General features: G+C 38.8%; 1 protein-coding gene across 1 annotated transcript; it reads left to right on the top strand.

The window, feature by feature from the left end:
• Positions 1-4: 4 nt before the first annotated feature.
• Positions 5-25,553, top strand: SLC15A4 (solute carrier family 15 (oligopeptide transporter), member 4; the record flags this gene model as incomplete). Its single annotated transcript, XM_009079322.1, has 8 exons — positions 5-391; positions 7,214-7,509; positions 8,348-8,516; positions 9,112-9,189; positions 12,880-13,048; positions 17,241-17,396; positions 22,437-22,595; positions 25,098-25,553. Coding segments are annotated over 8 exons (1,563 nt in total), but the record flags the coding sequence as incomplete, so codon positions are not given.
• Between the last annotated feature and the right edge of the window lie 1,558 nt (positions 25,554-27,111).

The following is a 27,111-nucleotide window of genomic DNA, read 5'->3' as shown; positions in this document are numbered from 1 at the left end:
CCCTCCCTACGGATGGGAGGGCGCCCAGGCCAGCCAGGCGCTGCTGCTCTTCATGGGCATCACCTACTTGGTGTCTCCTTTCGGTGGTTGGTTGGCAGATGCTCTCCTGGGCAAGTTCGGTACCATCCTGCTGAGCATGGCGCTGTACCTGCTGGGCATGCTGGCCTTCCCCGTCATCGCCGCGCCGCACACCCGCCAGGGTCTCTGCGGGGACATCCCCCTGTTCCCCGTAGAGAACTGCTCCTCGCCGGCAGCCAACGCCACCCTGGCACCTTGTTCCCCCGTGGGAGCCCCTCGCTACTGCGCCAGCGCCACCTTCGTGGGACTGGTCCTCGTGGGGCTGGGCGTCGGGTCGGTCAAGGCCAACATCACCCCGTTCGGGGCGGATCAGGTCAAGTATCGTTTGGGTGTTGGTCTCAACTGGGGGATGGTTGGCAGTCCTGCTTGGCTTGGTGGGGTGGGCAGTGTGCCTATTGATTCGTCTCTCTGTAGGTGTTTAGTCTCGGAGGGAATCGGATCATCCAGGTCTTCTCCCTGTGTAATGGAGGTTGTTGAGCTGTGCCCTGTTTGATGTAATTTTGGGGTGTGTGGTGCCTGATCCCCTATGACCTTTGGTTTCATGGTAACCCTGCCTGATGTGTGGTACCTGACTTGGCTAAGGCATCATCATCTGGAGGAGCTGAGTTGAATACTTGATGGCCTTAAGTAGATTATTGATTCTCCTCCATTGTGGAGTTTGTCCCCAGTTAATTTGACCTCAGAGCTATCAGGTGAACTACGAGCTGGTCTATCTTACTTTGCAGTAACTGTTTCTCCTAGGCTGACTGGCAAAAGTTACTTAATACTAACTCTCCTTAGCCTCTTTAAAAGCACTTCTACATTGTAGCTTTGACAAGGATAACATGGGCCTTCTGAGGCAGTGTCAGAGGCCTTTATCATCCTGTGATAAATGAAGGAAGGAGAACAGGCAGGTTTTTATGCTTTAGGTATTCATTGCATTGTCCTTGAGTGGTATTTTTGTGCAGGCTCATGTTGCACCACATGCTGAGTGGAAGGTGTTCTCAGTGTGGGGAACATATCACCTGGCTATTCTCATAAGGACATGTCCTGTCAAACGACCTTACCCAGATGCACTTCAGTGATATCTTTCATTGGATCATCACTGCAGGACCAAGTGGCTTGACAGAAAACATTGGAGGGGCAGCTTACAGTTCAGTATCACCTGGAATGCTGTTGCATGTACTTTTGTACAGCCTTATTCTAAGGTAGTATGCTGTCTTTGGATATGGAAATATAATTTCTGCTTTACAAATTGAGCAGCTTTTCTAACTAAACTGTTCTTGATGACAAAGCAGGGAAAATCCATTTGCGTGTCTGTTTACTGGTCTGAGTTCTGCTTAGAGCAGGTAGTGGAAATGCCATGAAATTCCTTGTAAGAGGGAGGATCTACCACAGTATCTTTGCCAAACATTCCTCTGTTCTCTGGTGTGCAGTTTCCATTTGTCATTCTTTGGCATTTCATGTATTCTAAATTCTGGAGTTCTGGGTGAAAGGCAGTATATAAATGTAAAACATTATTATAGCCTAGGATTGTGTGTCCCCAGTGCATTGGTTCTGTTTAAGCCAGCCTGAGCCCATCAAGTGAAATAGCTTTAATATGACTTTATCTTGTAAGGTGTTTTTCAAACCTGACTGCTTATCCCCAGAATGCTTTAGGAACGTTAAATATAAGAGATAAATAATGGCAGGAACAGTGCAAGAGAAGAGCCATTGCCAATGGAAGTGTAGCTGTTGTAGCTGGATTTCGTAAAGCTTTCCCCTCAGGATTTCAAGGAAAGCAGTTTTTGGCAAGGTTTGCAGATAATTCAGAGTGATTTATGGAGGGTAAAGCAAAAGAAAGACTCCTTTCTGGTTCATAATAATCAGTAGAGCTCTGCCAAGGACTGAATTTTCCCCCTTCTCTCTTTTTCTGGCTTATCTATTGTTAAATACATTACAGCACACCACTTACCTGGGTGTGCAGTTTGGGGCCCTCTTGGGTGCCTTCTCCCTGCACAGGAATGTGGCAAACTGCTGGGGAGATGCATATAAATTGCTGAGAATAAAGTCTGTCTCCCAGAGCCACATTCTTGGGAGGGAGGCCAGAACAATGCAAACATGCTTTGGCTGGATGTATGCTGATAAGATTTGTCCTCTTGCCCTTAAACACCAAACAAAGGAAAGTTTGAATTGTATATCATGAACTTTAGCTGACATGAACCACCTTTCAGATCCTGTTAATTGCATTTCATTGCAGAGCTCTTAAAAATTACCATGTGAGTTTTCCAGCTTTAATGTATGTATATAACTTGGGTGGAGAACCCAAATATAATGAGGATTTCTTTATGTCTAGAAGAATCACTATGTGGAAAATTGGAAGCTGAATTCCAATGCTTCTCTAAAGTTGAGAGATGTAGTTTCTTAGTTTCATGTTGGTTAAATGGATGATTTTAGAAGTGCTGTTAGAGAGGGTAAGGAGAGTTAGTATGGAGTAACTTTTCCCAGACAGCCTAGAAAAAACAGTTACTGCAAAGTAGGTATAGACCAGCTTTGCTTGACTGTGTTTATAAATGAGCTGATTTTCTAGAAGTTGCAGATCGATCCATCTTAGTGGTCTAAATCTGAACTGGTGGTTCTCGGAACAGAGTTTCTAATCATGTGATACTTATAACCTGGCACTTTCCAGTTCCCCTTTTAAGTGTGTTTTGCTGTCACTTCCTGTTCTATGTAGCACTTGGTGACTTTCTGCAGTTAGGAAACAATATGAGTGTCTGTCATTATTGTGAAAGCTGCTTTAGCTTCAACACTGGAGCTAGAATTAGCAGCAGACTAGTGATCTAGTATCAGCTGTAATCATGGTTCTAATTATAGATGAATCTCTTTTGGAGTTGTGGTGATTAGAGACACCAGTTTTACCCATAGTGTAGCTTCCTTCTAACTTGCCTTCACACTCAGGAAATCTATTAGTCCAGAAATCTTCTAGCTCTGCTAAAACTGTTGTTGGTAGAGTTGCTATTGGAAATGACTGGTGTAAAGGTGTCTTTAGAGTGATTTTCAGCCTTTTTTTTGTTTGTAGAGCCTAGATTTTCCAGTCTCTGGGTGAGGATGGGGGACTGTATAGCTCAGATCCTGAGCTCTCTCCAGATGAGCTCAGAGGATAACTGGATCTGCAGTGATGGATTAGAGGCTCAGGATTCTGTAAGAGTAAACTTGTGCAGAACTGTTGCTCTGTTGTGTGGCTGCCCACAGGGTTTGGATGTATAAGTTTGGGAGTTTTTGTTAGATTTGCTGCTTGTGACTGTCAGGTGATGGCAGGAACACATGAAAACTGCTACTGTCAGTGACTGGTGAATCATCTTATTTCTTTTCCATGAGTCAAAGGGGAGGTCATAGCTTTGAATCTGTTTAAAATCAGGTTCTGATTGTAAGATAGTAACCTTAGATCCTAAATGAGTTGAGAGGATTACAGTGCAGTCACATAGCTGCTGTGTCCTCTGCCGAAAGTGGCTGTAAATAACCTAGTGATTGCACAATCCCCATCACATAGTCCTCCAGGCACTCAGGATTCTTTAGCTTGAAAACTGTGGTCGTAACAACATCTTAGCTGGCCATAATGAAGCTGATACATGACTCATATTAGAAATTTTGATTTTTGAGAACTATTCCTTTACTATTTTGAAATCCAGTACAGTTGCCACAGCTTCTCTGGACAACCTGTGCCACTGTCTCACCACCCTCACTGGGAAGAATTCCTTCCTGATATTTAATCATTCTGTATTTTTATTGCAGTAGAAGCACTACTGGGTTGTTCCTTAGTGTTCTTGGAGAATAATGTGCTATCCCATTTAGTAGGGGGAAAAAAAGCTGTGTAAAGCTTGGAGAATGAAGAACAAACAGGGGACTCAGGGCTGGATATTATGCAGTGAGAGTTGATCAAAATAAGTGACAGCTGTCCAGCACTGGTACATTCTGAGGAAAAGGACTGAATCTGAGCTCATTCACAAAACAGTGTGTTACACAGAGAAATAAATTGTTTGTATTAGATACTTGCTAATGTTTATTTGGGTCAGGGCACCTTTGAAACAGTTTCACACAGTTTCCCTTCACTGACAGGAAGCTTTGCACTCAACCCAGGGCATTTCACTGATGTTGTTTGTCTTTTCCTCTTGTAAAGAGTTTGACTAAAACACAGTAAATCTAAGAAACTGACCCAGGCATTGCTACTGGTTTGAAGCTGTTTTGTTGTGATGGGGACAAAATCTTTTAAATGTGGCTATTTTGACTTTCAGTGCAGGACTTGGAACCCTTAGCCCACAGTATTTGATCCAGGACCCAAATGATGCTTGTGCATCACTTTCCTGCTGCAGTTGCTGGTAGGATGTTAGGAATCTAATGAAGCTGGAGGAGCTGTATCACAAGGAGAGTGAGGAGAGTGCTGCTATGCTTAAGCACAGATGAAATTGAGCAGAGGGAGTGATAGATTTTTCTTTCTACTTGGGTGATTGCACACAATGCAAACATAAGGGAGAAAGGAGAACTCCTGCTGCTTGCTGAAAAATACTTGTGCTCAATAAAAGAAAATGATAAAATTGTAGCATTGTTTTCTTCTTTTTTTGGGCCCTTATTAAAGTGTAGTGTTTACTTATGAAGATGTTTTGTGCTGTCACACAGCTCAGGTAACAGCCAGCAGGGGAAACTTTGAGTGATCTGCTCTAAATGTCATATAGCTCAGTTTTTGGGCAGCCAATGGGATGTTTGAAAGGAACTAGAAGAATTGCGTTTAACTCTACCATGTTTTCTGGTTTGGGCAAGGCACCTTCCTAGTTCTTCCTCCTTGAGAAGATATTCCACCAGCTGGTTCAGTGTGATTTTTATTAAGTTAGTAACGTTTGTCAATTTAATGCCATAGTGGCATTTCAGCTGTGGCTGTGATGTGATTTTAGTGCATATATATCCTTTGCTAAGGAAGGAGAAAATGGATTCTTTTCATTGTAAGTCTGTGGTGTTTCTGTCCTTTGAGCACTGCCTTCTTTGGGTCACCCTGTTTCAAAAAGGATATTGAAGATGGAGAAGGAGGTTTCAGGGAAGGGCCACAGACAATGTCAGAAGAAATCATGAATCAGACTACATCTTTCTGCCTCTGAAAAGGCAGCAAGAAGGTTTGTGGAAATAATGGTCAGGTGGAGAGAGGCAGAAATGGACCAGGAATGGGACCAAGCTCAGCTGTCTTCTGTTGTTCCCTGGAACTAGGTAAAACCAGTGAGGCCAGGCCAGGGCAGGTTCAAACCAGGTAAAAGGAGGTGGTTCTTCCCACTGTGTAATTAGATGGAGCCTCTTTGCCATGGGATATTGTGGATTCTAAAAGCTGACCTGGGTTCAGAGTCACACTAGACAAGTTCAAGGAGAGGAGATGTGCTGCATTTATTAAACAGAGAGAAGCTATCCTTGGTTCTGGAAGTTTCTCAGGAGCTAATGGTTAGAGGCTGGGATAATACCTGATAGAAGCATCATGCTGTGCTTGCCCTGTCCTTACCTATATCAAAGTTTGCTTTTATTTCCCAGCTTTTCTTTGTAGACATATCAGCAAGGTCATGTGTAAGAGGGAGGATAAGTCATCTTCCTTGCAGAAATAAGAGAACTGAGACTTTATGATGAAGAAAGGGAAAGTTCATAAAATAGATTGCAAATGCTTTACACAAGTTGGAGCACTGTGTACATGATGTAATCGTTTGCTAATATCCTGCTGCTGTTTGGGGTTTAGAAGAAATTCCTAGCTTGATGCATCCTGCAGATGATGACTTAAAATTAGGAAATGAGTACCAAGCTGAAAGTGGAGAGGGAGAATTTCTTGGGTTTAGTCTCCAGGATTGTATTTGACAGGCTAAGAGACATACCTGAATGCCTGATGATGCTCTTAACTATGCATAGGAAGAGATGCTTTAATATTTCTTTTGTTGGGCTTGGTTAAATGATCCAGATGGGTTTGTACACTACTGAGAAACCTGAAGCTGTAAATCAGAGCTGAGAATGTTTGGAAACTGATTTCAAGACATAGGTTGCTTTTCATGTTGCAAACTAAACACAGATCTTTGGAAGATATGGCAAATGAGGAGGGGAAATCTGCAATTACAAATGAAAAATAAGTGGCTCAGCAAGATTGCTGCATGGCACTGACTTGCTAGTCACTGTTAATGGCCTTTCAGTCATAAACCAGTGACAAATACAGTATTATGGATTCTTCTACAGACTAGTTGATCTTTTTTAATTCATTTCAGATTTTAACTTGCATCATTTCTCTTACATCACATCTACATGTGATGCTTGGGTCCTGTGACTTCATTACAAAACATGGGCTGACTTAGAGTAGGCAGTGCAGAATAAAGAGTGATGGTGAACACTGTACAGGATAATTCTATAAACCAGGGATGTCTTTACTTTCACTGGAGAGACATTAATAATGTAATTAATTTTTCTTAAAGGTCAGAGTGACAAGTCTTCAAATTATGTCCTGATGAATCTTATTAGGACTGTGTTAAAATTTAAGTTTGTGGTTTAGTTACCAAATATTCATTTGAGCCTTAGAAAATGCAATACAGTTAGAAGAAGTAATTGCTGCAATACTACTAATACACGAATTTTTAGGTAGCTTAACTTTCTGTTTACTAAAAATATCATGTGAAGCCCAAAATACTTAAATCATTTCAATGTTTGTTAGGAACTGCAATAAGACAAGGGGTCTTGTCTCATTTCCTAATTTTAAGTCATCACCTACAGTAGTGTATCAAGCTAGGAATTTCTTCTAAACCCCAACTGAAGGATGGGAGGTTTAGATTAGATATTATATAAAAAAAATTTTTTCTAAGGGTGGTGAGACACTGGCACAGGTTGCCCGGGGACATGGTGGTTGCCCCAGCCCTGGTGGTCTTCAGGGCCAAACTGGATGAGCCTTGAGCATCCTGGTCTAGTGAGGAGGTGTCCCTGCCCAGGGCAGGGGGTTATTGGGACTAGATGATCTGTAAGGTCCATTCCAACCCTTAAATTCTATGATTCTAAGTTTCTATGAATGTGACTCTAAATTAAATCTAAACTCTTCAATGCATTGAACTTGATTGAATTCTAATCAGCAGGCTTGTTTCCTCCAGAAACTGAGTGACTTGCTTTTAATCCTTCCTAGGTCAAAGATCGAGGTCCAGAAGCCACCAGAAGATTTTTCAATTGGTTTTATTGGAGCATCAATTTGGGAGCTATTCTCTCTCTGGGAGGCATTGCATACATTCAGCAGAACGTGAGCTTTGTTATTGGGTACAGCATCCCAACAGTTTGCATTGGGATTTCCTTCATGGTTTTCCTATGTGGGCAGAGTTTCTTCATCACCAAACCACCTGATGGTAGTGCCTTCACAGACATGTTCAAAATTCTCACCTATTCCTGTTGCTCCAGGAAGACACACGTGGAACGTTCAACTAACAGGTGTGTAATGAGCTCTTCTGTATCACCTGGATTCACTGAATCATCCTAGGAATTGGAACTAGTTACTTCAAACTAGCTGGGAGTGTCACACCAGAGACTACACTACAATATGTAGGTTTGCTTTGAGAATTGGAAAATTGAGGTCCTGGAGGTATTTTCTGGGATCAGAAGCACATTTTAAGATCACTGTGTCTCTATGCTGCAAGATCAGTTCTGCTGTTTTCAGCTGAGTGTTGTGTCTTGCCAGTTCAGTTGTGAAAGTGTAGCATAACCTGAGTATGCTGCTTCTAGGCATTAGTTAACCTTCTCTCTTAGATATGTTTCTGGATGCCTTCTGATTTGAAAACTTCTGTCATCTACATTTGATGTTGTAAGTGGCTTGATGGGCAGCCAAAATATGTACTGACTTTTTGATTTCCAAATCTTTTTTTCCACTCTTAAGAGATGCCCATGGAATACTGGTGGTTGAATTTAATCACTGCTAAGAGATGTCAGGTGCCTCCTCTGCACTGGGCTTTCATGTATTCAGCTTACAAAACAACTTTAAGAAACATTATCATGTAATTCAGGTTATGCTAAGTTCTGCACACTGCAGTGCCACTTAGTTAAGGCTGGGCAGGGGGAAGAGGATAGGAAATAAGGAAACTTTCCTAATGGAAGTTTTAAGCTTGTGTTTCACCTGCTGCTGATCCATCCAGGCCTAGTTATGTTGCTGTAACTTACATGAGTTACTTATCGTTGGGAATGGTAAAGTTTTTAATAAAGAAGTGTCACTGGATTGCTAATTATGTCAGTTTTTGTTGTTGTTTAGCTAAACATATCCAATTCTTTCCAAAAGTGAAGGCCAAGGAGTCCTTCCTCAGCCTCGCAAGCAAAGCCTGTTTGAGATGGCCAAGCTGTCTCGGGGGGGCCCATTCAGAGAAGATAAAGTAGAAGATGTAAAAGCTCTTGTCAAGATTATCCCTGTCTTTTTGGCTCTGATACCTTACTGGACAGTCTATTTTCAAGTAAGTACTTCCAAAAGGTTACAGCTTTCTTTTACAAGTCTAAAAAAACCCATCATTTTTAATTTGACATTTTTCTGGGGAGTCTCTCATAAATATAAAACTTAGCTTGAAGTTGAGAGATGGAAAATGGCTGCTAAGAATTCTCTCAGATAATATTTTGACCTAATAATAAGAAAGAAAATAAAATCATTAAAATTGTAGTTCAACCTCACAGTTGTACAAATTAACATATCTGAAATATTGCACTGTGTTTCATCTTGCAGTTTCAGATAGGTCAGGGTAAGTGGTCTAGGCTTCATTTTAATTAACATTCTGGTTCTTCCATCTCAGTGAGATGATTTAAGATAGCAAATATGTTTCGAGGAAAAAAATATGCAGAAATTGTTTTGAAAGTCACACGAGTGATTCTTTGTGCTTTTGCTAAAAATAAATGAAAGGTTTAAAAAAACCCTTGTAATGTTCTAACAGTAATTTTTGGGAGTTTGATACATTAACACTTTACCTCTGGTAATCTTTATTAATTATTAAGATGTAAAAATATCTTGCTCTGTGTACTCCTCATCCAAGTAATCTCAACTCGTTTTTCTAATGCTAGATGCAAACAACATATGTATTGCAAAGTCTCCACCTGAAAATTCCTGAAATACCAAATGACACCAACTCTATCCACACGGTAAGCAAGTGAAAAGTCTGTTTTCTTCAGCTGAAATGCTAATTAAGTAAGTATTGTACCAAAATTTCAGGAAGTTTAGGTAGTGCCTAAGAGGAATGGAAGGTCACAGTCTTTGGGCATCTGTGCCTGACACACACTGCAGAGGTTTTGCCATACCAACAAGTAAATGGAGCTCACACCATCCTGTTCTGAATGCATTCAGGTAACTCTCACTGCTTTAATTAAGAGTTTCTTTATCCTTCAGTGGCCAAAGTCTGACCTTTGAAGAAAGCTTATAAATCTCTATGCCTTAGTTTTCAGACTAGGCCAGTAAGAATTCCTGCAAGCTCAGTGGGAATGGCCATCCCTAACTGATGCATTAGTATTTGGAATCTGAGATAACATTTATTACCTTATACTGCTTAATCAATAATCACTTTACCTTGACTCAGTTTAGCATATTGAAAGAAGTTGTTAAAGCAATATTTTTCAAGAAAGGCTGACATCATGTGATTCAGAAATGTGCAGAGAGGGAAAACCAAAAAGTATGACTACAAGTTATTAACAGGCTTACTTTGTGTTGCTCTGAACCACATGACTGTCTTGTTACAGCATTGTCAGTTGGACTACAGAAGTGGATTTTATTCCTTCTAACAAAGTGCACACAGGAGCTCAGAGTCCCATTGTCAGGCTCAATAATAAAAATATTGTCACTCTGAATATTTATTGCCTAGAAATGAACATGGAGCTTTGGTTATTTAACTGAGCTTTCCTCACTGCCTTTTTGGGCATTTGAATTGCTTTCAAATTGTAAGTAGAGTGTTAAGTTTAATTCAATTAATTAAAAAAAAATAAAGGTTTTCAGTGTTTTCCCTGAAAAGGCTAAAATAACGCTCAGGCCATGTAGCCATTTTTCTAACAGAAGTGTGGATGTAAAAGTTAGTTGTTTGTTTGTAGTGTTTACTTAAAGCAGAATTCAAGGCAAAGATGATGAAACAATGTCTTGATACTTCTAAGTAATGATTTTTCTATCTTGCATAAATCTCTGGCTCCTTTCTCTGCAGCACATCTGTTGTGTCCTTGTTTTATTTTGCAATACTTTCATGGGATCTAACAGCATAAGACAATTAAGTTAATTTGGGGTTTGCTATCTTGCTTGGTACATGGCACTCTCCTTTATGTAGAGATTTGAGGTAATTAAGAAAAGGAACAGTAATATAATGTTTTACATGAGCAGCCTTCTCCTTTGTCAGGCCTAGGATTTCCTTAAGCTCTTGTAGGCACCTCTGCCCAGTGCTAAGAAAGACATATTTCCTCTTAGTATGAAAAGAGTGAAATATGTGTATGCCCTTTAATCCTCAGGCTCCTGATAGAATAGGAAATGGAAAAGCATACATTTTAAATAAAAAAGCCCCAAACCCCAAGTGATTGATTGTGTGAAATACAGCAGTGCCAGAGGCATTTGGTATTTCTTTCTTATCAGATTCAGCAGTGACAAAAAATTGCTACATCCTTGACTCTAATTACACAAATCAGTCCTTGTACAAACTGTGACCAGGGTTAATGCTGGTGTGATATTTGAAGCAAAGGAAGAGGTGAATGGGAGGGAAATTGACAGTGATAGTTTTGTGAGATTTCAAAATAAACAGGAGTTTGACTAACTCAGCAGAACTCTGAGAACATCAGAGTATGTGATGATTGCTAAGCATATACCTAAACTTATATCTCACTACTGAATGGGTTTATACAGTCAAACCAGTGTAGTATTGCATTTTTAAGTCAATGAAACAGAGTTCTTGTCTGCAGTGAGAGCTGTGTGCCCACACTGTCTGGGGCTCAGGGCTTGGCTTTTTGAGATACCTGCAGTGGTTCAGGTTTGTAGCCTCAAGGGAATCTGGTTGTGTTTCTCTGGTACTGCAGCTGTGGCTTTAGATTGTTACAGGCCCCTAGATAATCCTGGATAATCTTAGAATCCCAGGTTGGTTTGGGTTGGAAGGGACCTTAAAAATCATCTAATTTCAGCTTTCTGCCCAGGAACACCTTCTACTAGCCCAGATTGCTCCATGCCCCATCCAACCTGGCCTGGAACACTTCCAGGGACAGGCAGTCCACAACTAGAAAGCTCTACAGAATATTCATCTATTCTACCCTGGACTTGCCACACACACAAACACTTCAGTACCAAAAATGAATCTGCATCAGAAACACATCAAGCTGAGGTTGTGTTTTGGATCAGAGAGTCAATGTGATGCTTAGTTCAGTATCACTTGGTCTAAAGGCAGTTAAAACCAGAACATTTTTATAAATCTATCTGTAGAGTCAATGTGATGCTTAGTTCAGTATCAGTTGGTCTAAAGGCAGTTAAACCAGGACATTTTTACAAATCTATCTGTAATGTCTTGGTTTGTTAGCTCAGAAGAGGTGCTAAATATTATTAAACTTAATATAAATTGTCTCATTGATAGTGATGTGAGTCTTACTGTCAATTCCTGGCTCTTGCAAATGAAACAGAATACATGTATTACACCTTCCTCTTTGTTCATTTGACAAGCCTAATTTAATTTTAATTGAATTTTGTGTAAGTAAAACTCTGTTTCTACTGTTCTGTGGCACATTTCTGTAGTTCTAAACCTAATAATACAGAACCTGGCTATTAAATATTTTTCATGAGTGAAATAGGAAGGAGGTTTAATTTTGTCAGACTGGAATATATCACTGAAAATCAAACAGTAGGGACTGTTTAATTGCATTCAATCACCTCCTGGCTTGTGTGCCATTAATATTGACTCTGAATCCTTTTAAAATGTATCTTGGGGTGTATTCATTTAAGTAATTGCAGAGTTTTGATAACTAGATTTGAGTGGCACAATCAGTCATTCCTCACACAGGTGTTGTATGACTAAAAAAAAGCTTCAGGGCAGAAAAAACTCCCTAAGGATAACGATTTTCTCCATTAAATATATTTGAGGATGAGTGCAGAAACACACAGATGTTATAGTAATGCTAATGGGCATCTCATCTTTCAAAAGGAATTCATATGGAATTAGTTAAATAGTTAAGTTTTGTTTTATCAAATAGAGTAAGCACCTCAAATATGAGCCCTCTGAAGCTTAGAAATCTTATAAAAATCCTTTACAAAACACCTTTGACTTCTACATTTTGTTTTCTGAGAGTATTCACTTCATCTGCACAGGAATTTTCTTATTCCTCATTTTTCTTGGAACTGTGTGCACTATTATTTGCTCTGGTGAAAAGAACCTTTTTGCTCTGAACTCTTGATGTTCAGAGCATTTCCATTTCCTCCCCACCCCCATGGTGAAAAGAACCTTTTTGCTCTGAACACTTGATGTTCAGAGCATTTCCACTTCCTCCCCACCCCCAAAAAACAACAACAAAACTAACACCCACCTCAGCACAGCTGGAGGTTCATCTTAAAAGTGAGAATATGCCATTTGTTGGAGTTGCTATGGAGAGGAATCTCTTGTGCTTCTGAGCTAACAGATTTATGAACTGCCAAAATTAAATGAAAACTTGAATAGCTGAATGTTTTCCTCAGCTTTTGCACACTCCTGGTTTTCTTTTCCCAGTGTCTGTCAGTGCACTGTGGTTTATTTGGGATCCCAATGTCCCATCAAAAATCTCTTTGTAAAATAATAGCAAACAGCAACTCTTAAGTATGAAATTGCTAACTTGAGTCACGTGTCCTTTCAGTTCCCAGCAGCCTGGCTGACCATGTTTGATGCAGTGCTTATCCTGATGCTAATACCCTTAAAAGATAAATTGGTGGATCCCATTCTAAAGAGAAATGGTTTGCTCCCATCCTCACTGAAGAGGATTGCAGTGGGAATGTTCTTTGTCATGTGTTCTGCATTTGCTGCAGGTAAGAAAACAACTTTGAGACCTCCTGACATGGTGAATTACTCAGCCACTTGCAACAGCAGTTTGTAATAAACTTTGTGCATCTTTAATTCAGCATTATTCAGATCTGGTTTTTCACAGGAGAGTTGGAATGCAATGCATGGATGCATTTCCCACAGTAAAAGAGATTGCATCGAAAACTTGCTAAACTGTTTTGAACATTTGTAATAAAATCGAACCATTTCTCCTGCCTAAAGTAGACTTTGCATATACTTTTCGAAGCCAAGCTGTTAGTTAAGGTTTTCACATACAATATGACTTTGTAATGCACTTGGTAGAGGAGAAGTATTTGTTTTCTGACCATGTTTTCTCAACAAATGCCTCAGCTTCATGATCAGTGTTTGGGATCCCTGAGCAAAGTGTCCATTGTTTGCATACAAAGCTCTTAGTCCCCTCAAAATAAACATATGATATGGTGGAAGTCTATGTTGTCTGACTTATTAACATTTGAGCTTGAGGTCTGACTTCCAAGTATAAAAAAGGTGAAATGGTATCTAAAATATTTTCTCTTTATCTGAAATAATAAAGTTAGGTTATGGCTGAACAAGAGTTTTCTCCCAATTTGGGTTTTTTCTCCCTTACCTCAATGTTCCCTAATATTTGGGAATTACTGTAGTGTAAAATAGCTTAGCTATAGCATGAAAGGAAAAAGATGGCAACTATGATGGAACCATAAATCAGCTGCTTTTGAGATGATTTAAAGTTGTTCAGCACTGCTGAGGTGGAACTGAACATCTCTGAGCAATGCTTCATAGAACCCATAGCCTTCACCTAACATCACTGGTATGAACATATTGATAAAGCATTATAGCATTAAATAAATTAATTTCAGCACTTGTGATATCCTATATTTTAGGGAAAGGGACACTTTATATGGCTATTAAGGTTTCCCTCAATGAGAGAGATAATTATCTTATTAGGCCAAGGTCACTTTGTATGTGGGCAAGGAAAGTTCTGAAAGCAGAGTCATTTAAACTTAAAACAGAAGTGTTTCCCTTATTCACTTAGGCCACTGCTGTGCAAAAGAGGGTGGTGTAAACCAGTTAAATGTCAGCTCTTTAAATAGAACCTGCAGGCTCACATATGGGGGAATTCAAACCCAGCAATATCTGTCTTTATTAGTGCTGGGGGAAAAGCACATGGAGCTCTGAGAGCTGAATTAGGGGATGGGATCATACAGCAGAATTCTTAAAAGTCCAAATGCCACATTTTCTATTCACCTGAAAATAAATAGGAAAACATCCATTTGTTGGTTTGATCCTCCCCAACTCTTCCACTGTAGAAATTGGAAAAGTGAATTCTTTGGGTTAGCTGCAATCTGTATGGAAAGTTTAACCTTTTAACATCACAACAGGAATTTGAGAGCTTCATTTGCAACAGATTTGGGGTATAGGAAACTGTTTATGTCTAGCAGGATGGAAAGCTTCTGTTGGTTTGTGTTTCATACCATTTTTATTTTCTCATTAAATGGTATTTATAGCTGACATATTTTAATATTCTTAACATACATAAGTTTACCTTATGACCAGTTTAAGGTAAATTAACCAGTTTACCTTAGATAGAGGTACTGATTAAAATCTTAACTGTGTCAAGATGTTATCATATTAACTTGCAATCTTGAAATGATCTTAATTATTTGTTTGTGACATTTCCATATTATTTTACTTATCTGACTGTCATTAGTTGTGGACACTACTTAGGCTGCCTATTAGATTCTTTAGATTTAAAATACTTTATAAACTGTGTAAAAATACAACTGATTAGATATAATGAACATCTGCTGTGCTCGATGCATTTTATAGTAAATTCTGAGCTGCAGAATTTAAGGTTATTCAACTGGAAAATCTACTTCATTTATAGAGTTTGAACCATTATAGCAAGAACTTAAGATTATTTTAACTGCTAAAACTGTAAGATTAACCATGAAGCTTGTCTGTCAAAGTCTAAGGAAGAATCAATAAATTCTGAAGTACTTTGATGATAAACTTTTGGCAAAGTTTGGTGTATTGTAGTTTTGCTCCTGAGTGGCTAAATTCTTCCTAAATCTGCTCCTGTTGTGAAGAGTATAAATACATGAAGGATCACTAGATACTTTGAGGTGCAATAATTTTGTGTTGAATGCAATGTCTGAGCTCTTAAATGACTCTACTGCTTTGTTTACCTTTTAATTAAGTTCCACTCTCAAATGTTTGGCAGTTCTATTCAAATGAAAACATCAGGAAATCAAGCTTGAATTATAGCAGCTCTTCATAGTTAGAGGGCACTGAGGTAGCTGAAGAGCTAAAGAAAGATACTTGCAAAGAAAATGGGTGAGTGGTTACCTAAAGAGAAGTGAAGGGGACAGAGAAAATGTGGTGTCCTGGCACTAAGAGGTACTAAGTTCAGAACAATCTTTACCTCAAAACCAGATGTTACAAAGGAAAACACCCTTTTTAAGACACATTCTTGGGCCTCAAGGTAGCTTTTAAACAAACTTGAGTAGTTCTAACCTCTTTTCCTTTTTAAACTCTCATGTCTCAGAAGATTAGATTGTAGAGCTGTTGTGAGATTTTTGTACTTGAACATTGAGAACTGCTGTGAATGAATAAACACAAGTTATACAACGGTAGTTTTCCATCCTTTACAAGTCACTAGTTAATGTGTGCTCCCTCCATCAGGCTCTCAGAGCTCTGGCACTTCACTGCCCTCAGCAGTGAAATGCAAAGTTATCCTTAAGCATGTGATTTCTAGAATTTCTTTAGTTATGGCCTCACCTACAGACTATATATAGTGACTCTGGGGAGCTTTCCTCATGCTTTCTTCTCTGCTTGAGTCTCTTGCCATGAGCAGGACTAAGAAGAAACTGCATGTCATGGTTTGAGGTGGTTTTGGCAAACATCACTCATTTCCCTTGGCACTGTCACAGAGATGATGATCTGTCTAGGCCCCTCAAGGTTTTTGTGTCACACATTCGTGGAGAAACAAGAGAACAGATATTCTATTGTGCATTAGAAATGCTTTGTGCTTCTTTATATGAAAAGTGCTAGAAAGTTTAGAAAGTCAATTAATGGTTCAGCCAACATAGTAGATATTAAATATCCATGTCAACCTTTGCTTTTGCTGTCTCTAGGAAAGTAAAAGCTAAAGTGAGGAAGAAGATGTAATCACTTGTACAAAATCACTTGTACATGGTATGATATCCATGAAGCATCACATCTAAGCCCTATATATATTTTTTTTTTGTAACAGGAATGATATTTTGTGCCCCCAAATTAGGTCAGATCTTGGCTCAACAAGTAGAAAGAGACCAAAGGTACAGCCACTAAATGGGAGGTTGTGTGTGTAACATGTACTGTAGGAAGCAGTGCCATTGACTCAGTGGTGCCCTTCTGAATTGCTGATGAATAAATTCACCTTATTTCCAAGGATATTGAGAGTTCTTTTATGGAGGTCCTTTTTGGGTGAAGCAGAGTTTTAACTATCAGCTATTCTGTGCATTTTGTGTAACAGTGAGTCTAATCATTTCAGCTGGGCAACTTCACCAAACCCCTACAGTGTTATTTGATATTCACTTTCTGTTCTAAACTGTTGTGTTGAGCAAGCTACAATTGCTGATATTTTACACTCTCACCTCTATTTTTCATTCTATATGAAGTACTTTCTATGCAATGTATTGCTTGTGAATCAAGCTCTAATGAGCTTTTGGATCTCTTCAGATGAAAAGTGTCATATAAATGCCTTGATCATATTCATAGAGGGTTTTCATAGTTCTCCAGGACTGGTGTAGCCATTTAGATAAGCAAAAATGGTTTCTAATTTATTAATACTATGGTGGCAGAGCAAATGTTTCAACACTGCAAAGCAGTAGTTTGTGGAAATGAGATTGTCTTCCAAAAAAAACCCAACACAGTGTTTATGAGACAGAAAGGGGTTAAGTGTTTGTATAATTATTGCTACAGAATAAGAATATAATCACTAATTCTATGGCAGAACAACTGCATGTCTTGAAATAGCAATGGCAAAAGTAGTCTGAAATGCTTTATGTGAGGAAATAAGCAAATCCATATTCCTATTGTATAATCTGCAACTGCAGTGCAGGGATGAATCCTAATTTACTTCTTAATATGAAGAAACAAGGTTTGCATCTTAGCTCAATCTCTTTTCCTTCCACTTAGGAATTCTGGAAAGCAACAGACTGAAAATTGTAAAGGTGAAAACAATTAATCAGACAATTGGGAATGTGACCTACCACGCTGCAGATTTGCCAATCTGGTGGCAGATTCCTCAATATGTGCTGATTGGATTCAGTGAAATATTTGCAAGTATAGCAGGTAAGAGTTTTTGTGTGTTTTAAATCTTTTATATCTATCATAAAAGCTGGAATCTTAGATAATAAATACTTCTCAAATCATTCTAAGTAAGCTCTGATGTTCCCAAAGACATTTTTATATAATATAACTTAGTATAAGTGCACAGCACACAATTGTTTTGCACATTTGAAAACTGCTATATAAGAATGTGTTTTTAAGACTGAATTTCAAGCAGAGCAACACTTAAAAGATTTGTGTGACATCCAGTTAGCACTGGATGTTTGCAAGGCCTAATGGAAAACAATATACTCTTTCAATATTGTATTTTAATGCAGTATTGTTTCCTCTGAATCTTCCTCTGTGTTGCAAATACAATTTGTGCTTTGTAATGTTTTTTGGCCTAAAACCTGAGCTCACAGTTTAGAAAGTCAATTAGTAAGTGGAAACACCTCTGTGAGGGAAAGGGGAAGAAATAAACCATCTTTAGAAAGATTCGTCACCAGCTTAAATTCACATTACTTGAGTTTTTCCATCTCTGAAATAAAAAAAGTTATGTGACAATCTAAACTAATGTTTTTGGGGAATATAAATATTGAGGTTGCTGGGTTTTACACAGTTTTATCTACTGTATATATCAGTTTTTCTGCAGTTGTTTTAGATGAGGCAAACTGAAACAGATCAAATTTGGCCTGTCTTGAAGAAATCTTATACTTCTTATATTTGTGTCTGATGTGGTGGACAGCTGTGTGATCATACTGATTTTTAAGCTGAAAGTGAAGTGGGAGGAGAAGGTGAACAGAACTATAAAATCTTATTTTCTGGTCCGTTTCATACACTTGCAGGGCTCATTAGCAAGAGGAGAGCACAGCACCTTGCCTGTTGTCACTGGAATGCCTAACACTGCTTTACTGTGATTAAACAAGTGAAATCCTAGTGTGAATCTCTTAGCACAGTGTTTACACATCTAGTGCTTGGGAGCAGTGCTTAGTTACCAGTAACAGAAACCTTTCATGAGTGCAGAAGTAGCTTTTCTGAGACTACTTAACTAGAATTGCAAAGCTACCTGATGTAATATATTCCAACCCCTCAACTGGCTTGATTTAAAAATCCTTTACTTTTTTGCTATAGTTACTTATTAATGTGTTGAAATCCTGGTTGAGAATATTGAAGATCATGCACTCAAACTGGCACTACATAGAGCTCTTTTTCTTCGATTCCTTGTGACAGTCTCCTGGTTTCATTTCCCCTGTGGGAGGTTACTTTCATTCCTGGGCAAGCACAGCAGGTTAAGAGGAGATTCTCTAACTGTGTGAGATGTTGCTGGCAGTAGCCCCAGCTGTCACATGGCCCATTTGTTCCCCTCTTAGTGGAACAGAGAACTTCTGCTCCATCAGGTTTCTGATTACATGTGTTGTGCTGTCATCACAGTTGTTAGGAAATAAAACAAGGTGGTTGGGTTTCTTGGCAAGTAGAAAAAAATGTGGGGTTGGTTGTTTTGGGGTTTTTTTTAACCCCCTATCTGCTTGTTTGCTCTGAGCTTTGCTTCCAGGTCTCTGGCCTGGGACCTCATGTGACTGGAAGAGCTAGACATGTATTAAACCTTAGCTTTATGTAATACTAACAAGATCAAAGTGTGTCTCAAATTTGTCCATTAATGGGTTGATACATTGATGACCTTTGACAAGGTTCAAAAAGCAATTAGAGTGACCTGGGAATGGATAGGGATTCACTCCCCATCTGTAACTTCTATAACATTAAAGTAGAACAATCTACTCTTGGTTCTTAGATATTCTAATATCAGTTATTTAGTATGTTCGTACTTCTTCCCTTCCTCTACTGCAGCAGTCAGTGTTGTAAATGACCCTGGAAGAGTGGACTGGCTGAAGGTGTGTGTCCTTTTCCACAGTGATGTGTAGGAAAATCCTTAAATTAATTTTACTTCAATAAACAACTAGCAATGTGTGGACAGAGTTCATTATCTTTAAGCACACTAAGACCCAAGATGCTAAGCACTTTAGGTTCTGGAATGGAAAGAGCTCTAGCAGTGCAATCCATGTCCTTGCTGTCCAGTCTCATGGTACATTTACCTGTCACAAATCTGGGACCTTGCTTAATTGAGTTATTTATTAAAACTAAGACTGTATTTGGCATTTTTATCAAAAGAGTAAAATGAGTTTGTTTAGTTACAACTTTAGTGCCAATTATATCCAAACTCAGATAAACAGATGACTGACACAAATGGATGAAATGCAAAGTGTTCATGCAAAAATAAATTAATTTTTTCCCTCTTACACAATCTTGTGTCTCTGTCAGGTACTATTACTAGTGCATAGGTGCTTGCAAGGAAAAAATAACAGACCTATCTGCAGGTGTGGAAAGGTCAAGAACTTGAAGCATTCTCTGTTGAACTCCAAACAGGGTTGGTTCTTTCAAGTGCTTTAGTGGACTTCTTCATGAGAAGTCAAATCTTTAAGGCTTACACAATTCTTTTGTGAATATTCTGCTGTTCTGCACTGCTAGGTCTGTACCAACAGCTTTATAACTTCAAAAACTTGGTCAGTGCTAGGAAAAATGAACCAGAAATCCTATGTTTAATTGCTTTCTGTACTGCACTTTCATCAGATTTTTTTTTTACGAAGTTTTTTCTTCTTGCCTTCTGATTGTTATCTAAACATAGTTCTGATTGGTTTTAAGAAAGACTCTCAGGACTTAATAGAGTTTACTTTACCAATTTGATATTCAAGTTGATAAAGGCATCTATTGTGCTATGAAATTTAGCTTTAACATAAGCAAAATGTTCATGGTTACAAAATTCCAGTATGAAATTTAGCTTTAACATAAGCAAAGTGTTCATGGTTACAAAATTCTACTGATGTGGAAACGTTTGTTGTGAACAAAAAGGGACTAAATATCACAGGAGCTGAAACAGACGTTTGTTTTTTTGTTTATTGTAAAACTAAGCATATTCTTATTAAGCCACATTAGTTACACTTGAGGTACCTTTAAAAAGATGACACACATGGCATTAATCTTTTGTATTATGCTGTCAATCCTCTTAAAGCACCCTTGTTTAACTGGGAATTGTAATCTCATGTGACAACACCAACGAGAGGGTTTAATTTCAAAAGTGCTTGTTTGAGGTAGCATGAAATCGTTATCAATGGCTGCCAGCAGGCAAAAGGAGTTCAGAAGGCAAAGAGAAGATTTTTATATCCTTTCTGCCAGATTAAATGTTAGCATTGCTGGAAAAAGTAGTCAAGTTTAGAAAAAGTGCCTTATTTTGGGGCAAAAAGTGTGCTGTGTCACACCCATTTGGGGGTTTGTTTTGAGTCCTAAGATCTTTTTCCAGCAGGAACACTCACTATATAATGGATGTAAAATGAACAAGAGAAGAAATGATCCAGATCCTTTCATGTGATATACTTGAGCTTAGCCTGTACAGAATGTACAGAAGCCTAGTGACCAAAATGGGTCTCATAACCTGGAGACTTGTGGCAGCTCTGATAACTTCAGAGGTTAAATACAAACTAGTGGATCATGAGAGTAATCTGGTCTTATTTTCTTAGAGCGAGATCTGGGTAAATATTCCTCGAAAAATCAAAATTGTTATATTGGTGGCAAAACCCAGGACAAAAGAATACAACAAGAGAGTTGTTAATTCTGAAAATAAAGATAATTTTGCCCCCTTGCATGTTTGCAGATGTCTCTCCATCCCTGCAGCGATTCTCTGGTTATGGTTTGAGCTTACAGGAACCCTCACAGCTGAGCTGCACCAAGAATGTTTCACTTCCCTTCCAGCCTCTCAGCCAAGCTGCTGTTGGCCCATTCTGATGTGTTTTGCAAAGGCAAAGAGAAGCAGTGCTGGTTTTCAGTGATTTCTCAGGTGGCAGTGCAGGATGCTGTTAGATCAGTGAGAACATGCAGTTCTGATGCTTTTACAAGAATAAAAGTTCCTCCCTCGCAACAGGCAAATTGGCCTTTCTGGTTTGAAGTGTTAATCCTTTCCTTGAAAAGAACTGCCAGTGTATTTCTATTAAACTGTCTGGAGTAGCAAAAGTCAAATGCCAGTAATGGTGTAAATAAAGCATCCCTTTACTATGCAAGGCATAAGATTTATGCAGTTTTCAGGTCGATAATGCTCTCTTGGCCAAGAAAAATGTTAGATGAGGTAGCATTAATTTTCAGTGTGAAGCAGACTGTTTTGAAACAAGCATTTCACCTGTCAGAAAAAGCTCTGCAAAGAATGTATTTGACTGTCTCTTGTGAATAATCCCATTTGATTTTTGACAGGAGTATTATTCTAAAAAGGAGAGTTAATCATGGGCATTAGTCTTTGTAGGGCAGAGTCTAACCCAGTATGTTCTCTTGGTACTCAAATTCAGTAGCACAGATTTGCAGATTGATGGCACTGGGATGTTTTTCTTAGGTTTATTGGTTGAAATTTGAGTACAGGCAGTTGAAAGTTGAAGCCCCATTTCTACAAGTCTTAAAAAGAATAGACTGGCAAGCAATGAGCTCAGAGAACGCTCAATCAAAATTAGGTTAAAACTAATTACTGCCTTTCCAGCTACAATTAATTTCTCTGTCTGCACATTCATAGACCAGACACTGAGTCTGTGAGAAAGAAATGTGCATGGACAGTGCAAGAGTGACCTGCAGTTCTTGAGCACTTTGGTCTCAGCAGGGAATGCCATGTGCTCTGTAAACACTGCACGACAGACAGAGAAACCAGAGAGACAGTGAACATAGAACTTGCCAGGTTGGAGTTAGTTTAATTCATTTCTTTGAGGATAATTTTAGACAGGAAAATGAATATGTTGGCTCAGAAGAGTCTTGATTTTACACATGTAATACTAACAAGATCAAAGTGTGTGTCTCAAATGGTGTCCATTAATGGGTTGATACATTGATGACCTTTCACAGGGTTCAGAAAGCAATTAGAGTGACCTGGGAATGGATGGGGATTCACTCCCCATCTGTAACTTCTATGACATTAAAGGAGAACAATCTGCTGTCGTTTCTTAGATATTCCAATAGCATTTGTTTCATCTTTTAATACAGGTCTAGAATTTGCATACTCAGCTGCTCCCAAGTCTATGCAGAGTGCTATTATGGGGCTGTTTTTTTTCTTCTCGGGGATTGGCTCATTTGTTGGCTCTGGATTGTTGGCACTGGTGTCTATTAAGGAAATTGGCTGGATGAGTAATCACACAGATTTTGGTAAGTTCTTTTCAGTGTGTTCATAGTGTAGAAAGTAGAAAGTTTCCCTCAGAAGCAGTTTAAGCATCAAGGATGTGGAATGGGTGAGTCTTAACACAGTTATTGTTTTCCAAAGATTAATTTATCTACTGCTTTGTTAACAACAGAGTTTCATTTTGCAATTTGACTGTGCAAAATGATGCATTGCCCTTGTGAAAGCTTAGGGAACACATGTAAATGTTTTGCCTCTGGAAGGCCTGTCAGGTCCCTGCTCAGCTGTCACTGCATTTCAACACTAGAAATTACTTAAATATTTGCATTTTAGTAAAAACTATTTAAATTGTGTGCAGAAGAAGAATATATTTGGTATAAAGTACTGCAATTACTTTGCAGTTATGGGGTAAAATTATACCCATCTCTCACTCGGTGATTATTCAGCTTCCTCATTTCAAGTGACTTCATTGAAATTACCATGAGTTAATTTTGCATTCCTGTCTCCTAGCTATTTATACTCTTAAAGTCCAACAAATCAGCTGCTTTGTATTGCCAGTGGAAGTTAAAAATAATTACTGGCACCAGTAGGTGGCACCTTGGGAATTTCAGAAAAGCCTCCTGTCCTCAATGGGCTAATTAGTTCCACCAGAAGGAGCATAAAAACTTCTTAAAATGTATCCTAAACCTACTGAGTTTGCAGGGCTTAGAAGTGCAGCCTAAACTTTATTTGGTATGAGGAGTTTGCCATTTAAACTTGATTTGCAAACTCCCAAAAAGTAATGTCTGGGTCAGTACCTATGTGGTCATCTGTGGTTTATAAGTTGTTCTACCAAAAACTGCAAAAGATAACAAGTAGCCTTAACTTTATGGAACTGTCCTCACCAAATGGAAATTTCATCACATTGAGACTTTTTTTACTGTAGCCAATTTCAAAATTAGAAGAGCATATTTTTATGGAACTCCATATAGAGCTAATTCAGATGATAAAGGCTCAACAGGAGGACAGTCATTTCATACACACTAATAGATGTGATATTTGGTGATTTTTCAGCCTCTTGCCTTTGTTTTCTGAAGCAGCCTAAGGGTCTGTAAAATATGTAGGTTATATTAAGTATATCTAGAGTTGGTTACAACTGATGTACTTTCATAAATTGTTGGTCATCAGTTTTGAATCAGCTGCTCAGCTTAGTGGATTGTCCTTTGGACAGTCAGAACTGGATATTTCTCCCTTTCTTAGCCCAAAGACTCAATGTACAATTGAGCCTTCTCAGCATCTCACACCTGGCTCAAGGGGGAAGTGTTCTCTGGCTGATTTGGATCTGTAGCATCTACAGGAGCTACTGCTTTAACTGTTTATATCAGTAAACATCTCTAACTCAATTTTCATTTGGTATAACATTATTGAATGTTATCAAATTCACATCTGAATTGTCTTAGGTCTTCCAGGGTAGGACATTTAAGGAGGAGTCTTTCTGAATGAATTACTTTATCAGTGCTGTATAATAACTATAAGCACATGCACCAAGTTTCTTCTATTTCTGCCAACTCCTGATACCATTGGAGGCAACTCACTCCCTCCAAAATCCCCTGAGCAAGTTCACTCTCTGCTGGCACCTCAGTGTTTCCTGTTGCTGTTGAAATGACTTGTTTCTCTGAGAAAATCTAAGATTTCATGGGTTTAATATCCCTTCTCATCAAGGATAATGACTACCCTTTAAACACATCTGCTCTTGAAATGGAGATTCACATGTATATTGTATTTGAAATGTTAAGGAAAGCCTCCATTTAATTTTATTGCATTTTATTATAAGTGTGTTTAATTGAAACTTCAGTTTCAGTAATTAAAGTAAGTTAATCTGAACATTTATAGGCATCTGCAGGAACAGCTTGTTAGGGTCGACGGATACGTCACTATTTTATTTCCTGCAGCCTGTTTGATAACCATAATGGTCCCATTGGCTGTGGCTCGTGTGGCCTGTTGGAAATGAGCCACACTGTATTGTTCATGGAAGCACAACAAATTAGTGCATGTTTCTTAGCAGAACAATAATGTTTTAGCCATGAGCTTTCCTGATTTAACATTTAATAATGTGGCACAAATCACTACTTTGTAAGAGCTTTGGAGGGAGGGTCAGAGGTGACCTGAACCAAAAAGAAACCAAACATGTTGTCATGAACTCTAAACCTTGTTCTCAAAGAGGACTGAGAAACAATTGCAGTAATGGTTTGTTTTGTATCTATAGAGTTGACAAACGTTTTCCTTAACAGCATTCATTTCTTGTTTTTTTTTCTTTTTCCTTGGTCTAAGGCATTGGAGCACAAAAGAAAGTCCTTGTACTGTGCTCACTTTCCTCAGCAGTGCCATCTTTTGCTCTGGATAATTAAACATGAACCTTGGTGTTGGATGGAAATGTGATTTATTTTTGCCCATGTTTTGCAGAAAAGTCTTCACAACTTCAACTTGAAGAGATTGAATTTTCATTTGTTTAATCTTTATTAAGGTTTATTCTTTCTCCCACTTCTTTCTAGGTAATATTAATGGCTGCCAATTAAACTATTACTTTTTTTTACTGGCTGCTATCCAAGGAGCAACCCTCTTGCTTTTCCTTATTGTTTCTGTGAAATACGACCATCAGAAATTGAAGGGGAGTGAAGTGGCTGCCAATGGCAGGATCTGAGCTCTGGTCAGAGCAGACTTTGGACAGCAGCACCCAGGGAAGTGGCAATGCACCCCAAGCCTGTGAGGTCTGATCTTTTCTCCTGTGAGACTCTTACCAGACTTGTATGTTACAGGAGATCTCTCCCTGCCCCTGGTGTAATGTAGGTAAGTGCCTTATGTTGGTGGGGCTGTTCCTTGCACTACGTCCTGGCAGAGGACAAACAAATCTTGGAAGTGTATTAACTTTAGGCCTTGGAGTTGCTCTTTGTTCGTTGTGAGATGTTTACTTAACTCTTAAAAGTTGGGACATTGACACTTGGAAATGAAGTAGAATGAGTCACATGTGACATGGATTGTTCCTGACTGAAAACCTCTGCTCAGAGGAGAGCAGGAGATCAAGAGAAACACTCAGCAGTCTCAAGCCTACCTTGAGGGCACAGGAAGGAAAACATTTTACAGAAACCTCAACCAGTAATTACAAAGAATAACTTCTCAATACTGAGAGTCGTTTTTGGGGGGGGGAGAAACAGGGACAAATTAAGTTACAAATGAGCTCAGATTAAAAAGGATTTGATAACTGACCTTTTACTGGCAGTGTCTCAAGGATTTTAGTCTAAACTTCCAATAAAGAGTATCCAATCCTCAAGACTGAGTTACAATCACAGTAGCTTGTCAAACAGCTGCTGTGGAGTTTGGTGCACAATTAACACTTGTTGGGACTGAAATAGTTTTACTCCAGAATTGTTTTTATTATTGAATCTGCATGAAATGTATTAGGACAATATACAACTTTGGACAAAGCACTGTGCAGTCTAAGGCTGTTACTCCCCTAAGGACTATTCTAAGTACTTGCAGAAAGCAAACTGAGGTGGAATTCTGAGCAGATCAATGCGCAATAACCATTTAACAGCCTTTCAGCCCCTTCCTTCAGGCTTGCATCTTACTTCTAGCTAACATGCTACAGGGTTTGTATCTGCCAGCAACACATTCCTACAGCAGAGCAAATGGGTTTATGTTCAGCCTCTTGAATTGTAAGGATTCTAACAACTGTCCTGCAGATTGTGTGCAGACTGGTATGGAAGATGCAAGGAATGATGCAGAAAGAAAATAAAACCTTTTTATTCATGTGTTGAATTTTTATAGTTTCCTTTGTCTGCAATTATGTTGTTTAAAATGTCCTTATTTTGTACCTGGACATCTTTTTAATGAGTTTACAAAATAAAATGAACTTCCATGCTGTGACCTTTGACCCTTTGTTTTTAGGTGAATAAAATATTACTACAAGGATTTTGTGCTTTAGCTTTTCTTTCCTAAAGATACGATGGAATGTATTTCAGTTCTACATTCTGAAGGATGTAAATTAGATTTCTAAATGTACAGGGACACCTTATGAGATCTGTCAGATAAGACAGCAGTGCAAGCTGACCTGTCTCTGCCCAGAGAAATCACTGTAGCTGCTTCAGCTATTGCATTGCTTAATATGATTTAAATTTGGACGAACTAAAGGAAAGAAATAAGCAACATCTCAGATGAGGAAAAGCTAATTGCCTTTTCTGACTTTGTTTTAAAAGCTCCATATGTTGTGTTTCTGAAATATCCCATTTAGAACCAGCTGAAAAAAGCCTAATAGTAGGACTGTGGAAGCTGAGTAAGGAACAGAACAGGGAGCAAATAATTTCTCTCTTCAGTGTGTGCTGCCAATCATCTGCTATGGGGATGAACATGTAGTGTCTTATGTCTGTCATTCATTTCCAGAGCTAGAAGTATTCTATGAGATTCACAAAGATTTGGCTTTAGATGTGTACCTGGACTGCTCTGTTCTCACACCCTGCAAGAGGAGTGTTGCTGCTGGTGTTGGATATCATCAGCTTTGCTGCTTGTATA

The sequence above is a fragment of the Acanthisitta chloris genome, unplaced genomic scaffold (genome assembly GCF_000695815.1).
Source record: "Acanthisitta chloris isolate BGI_N310 unplaced genomic scaffold, ASM69581v1 scaffold11347, whole genome shotgun sequence".
Classification (NCBI taxonomy): Eukaryota; Metazoa; Chordata; class Aves; order Passeriformes; family Acanthisittidae; genus Acanthisitta; species Acanthisitta chloris.
Note: the sequence above shows the minus strand (reverse complement) of the source record. Positions and strands in the feature narration are given on the sequence as shown.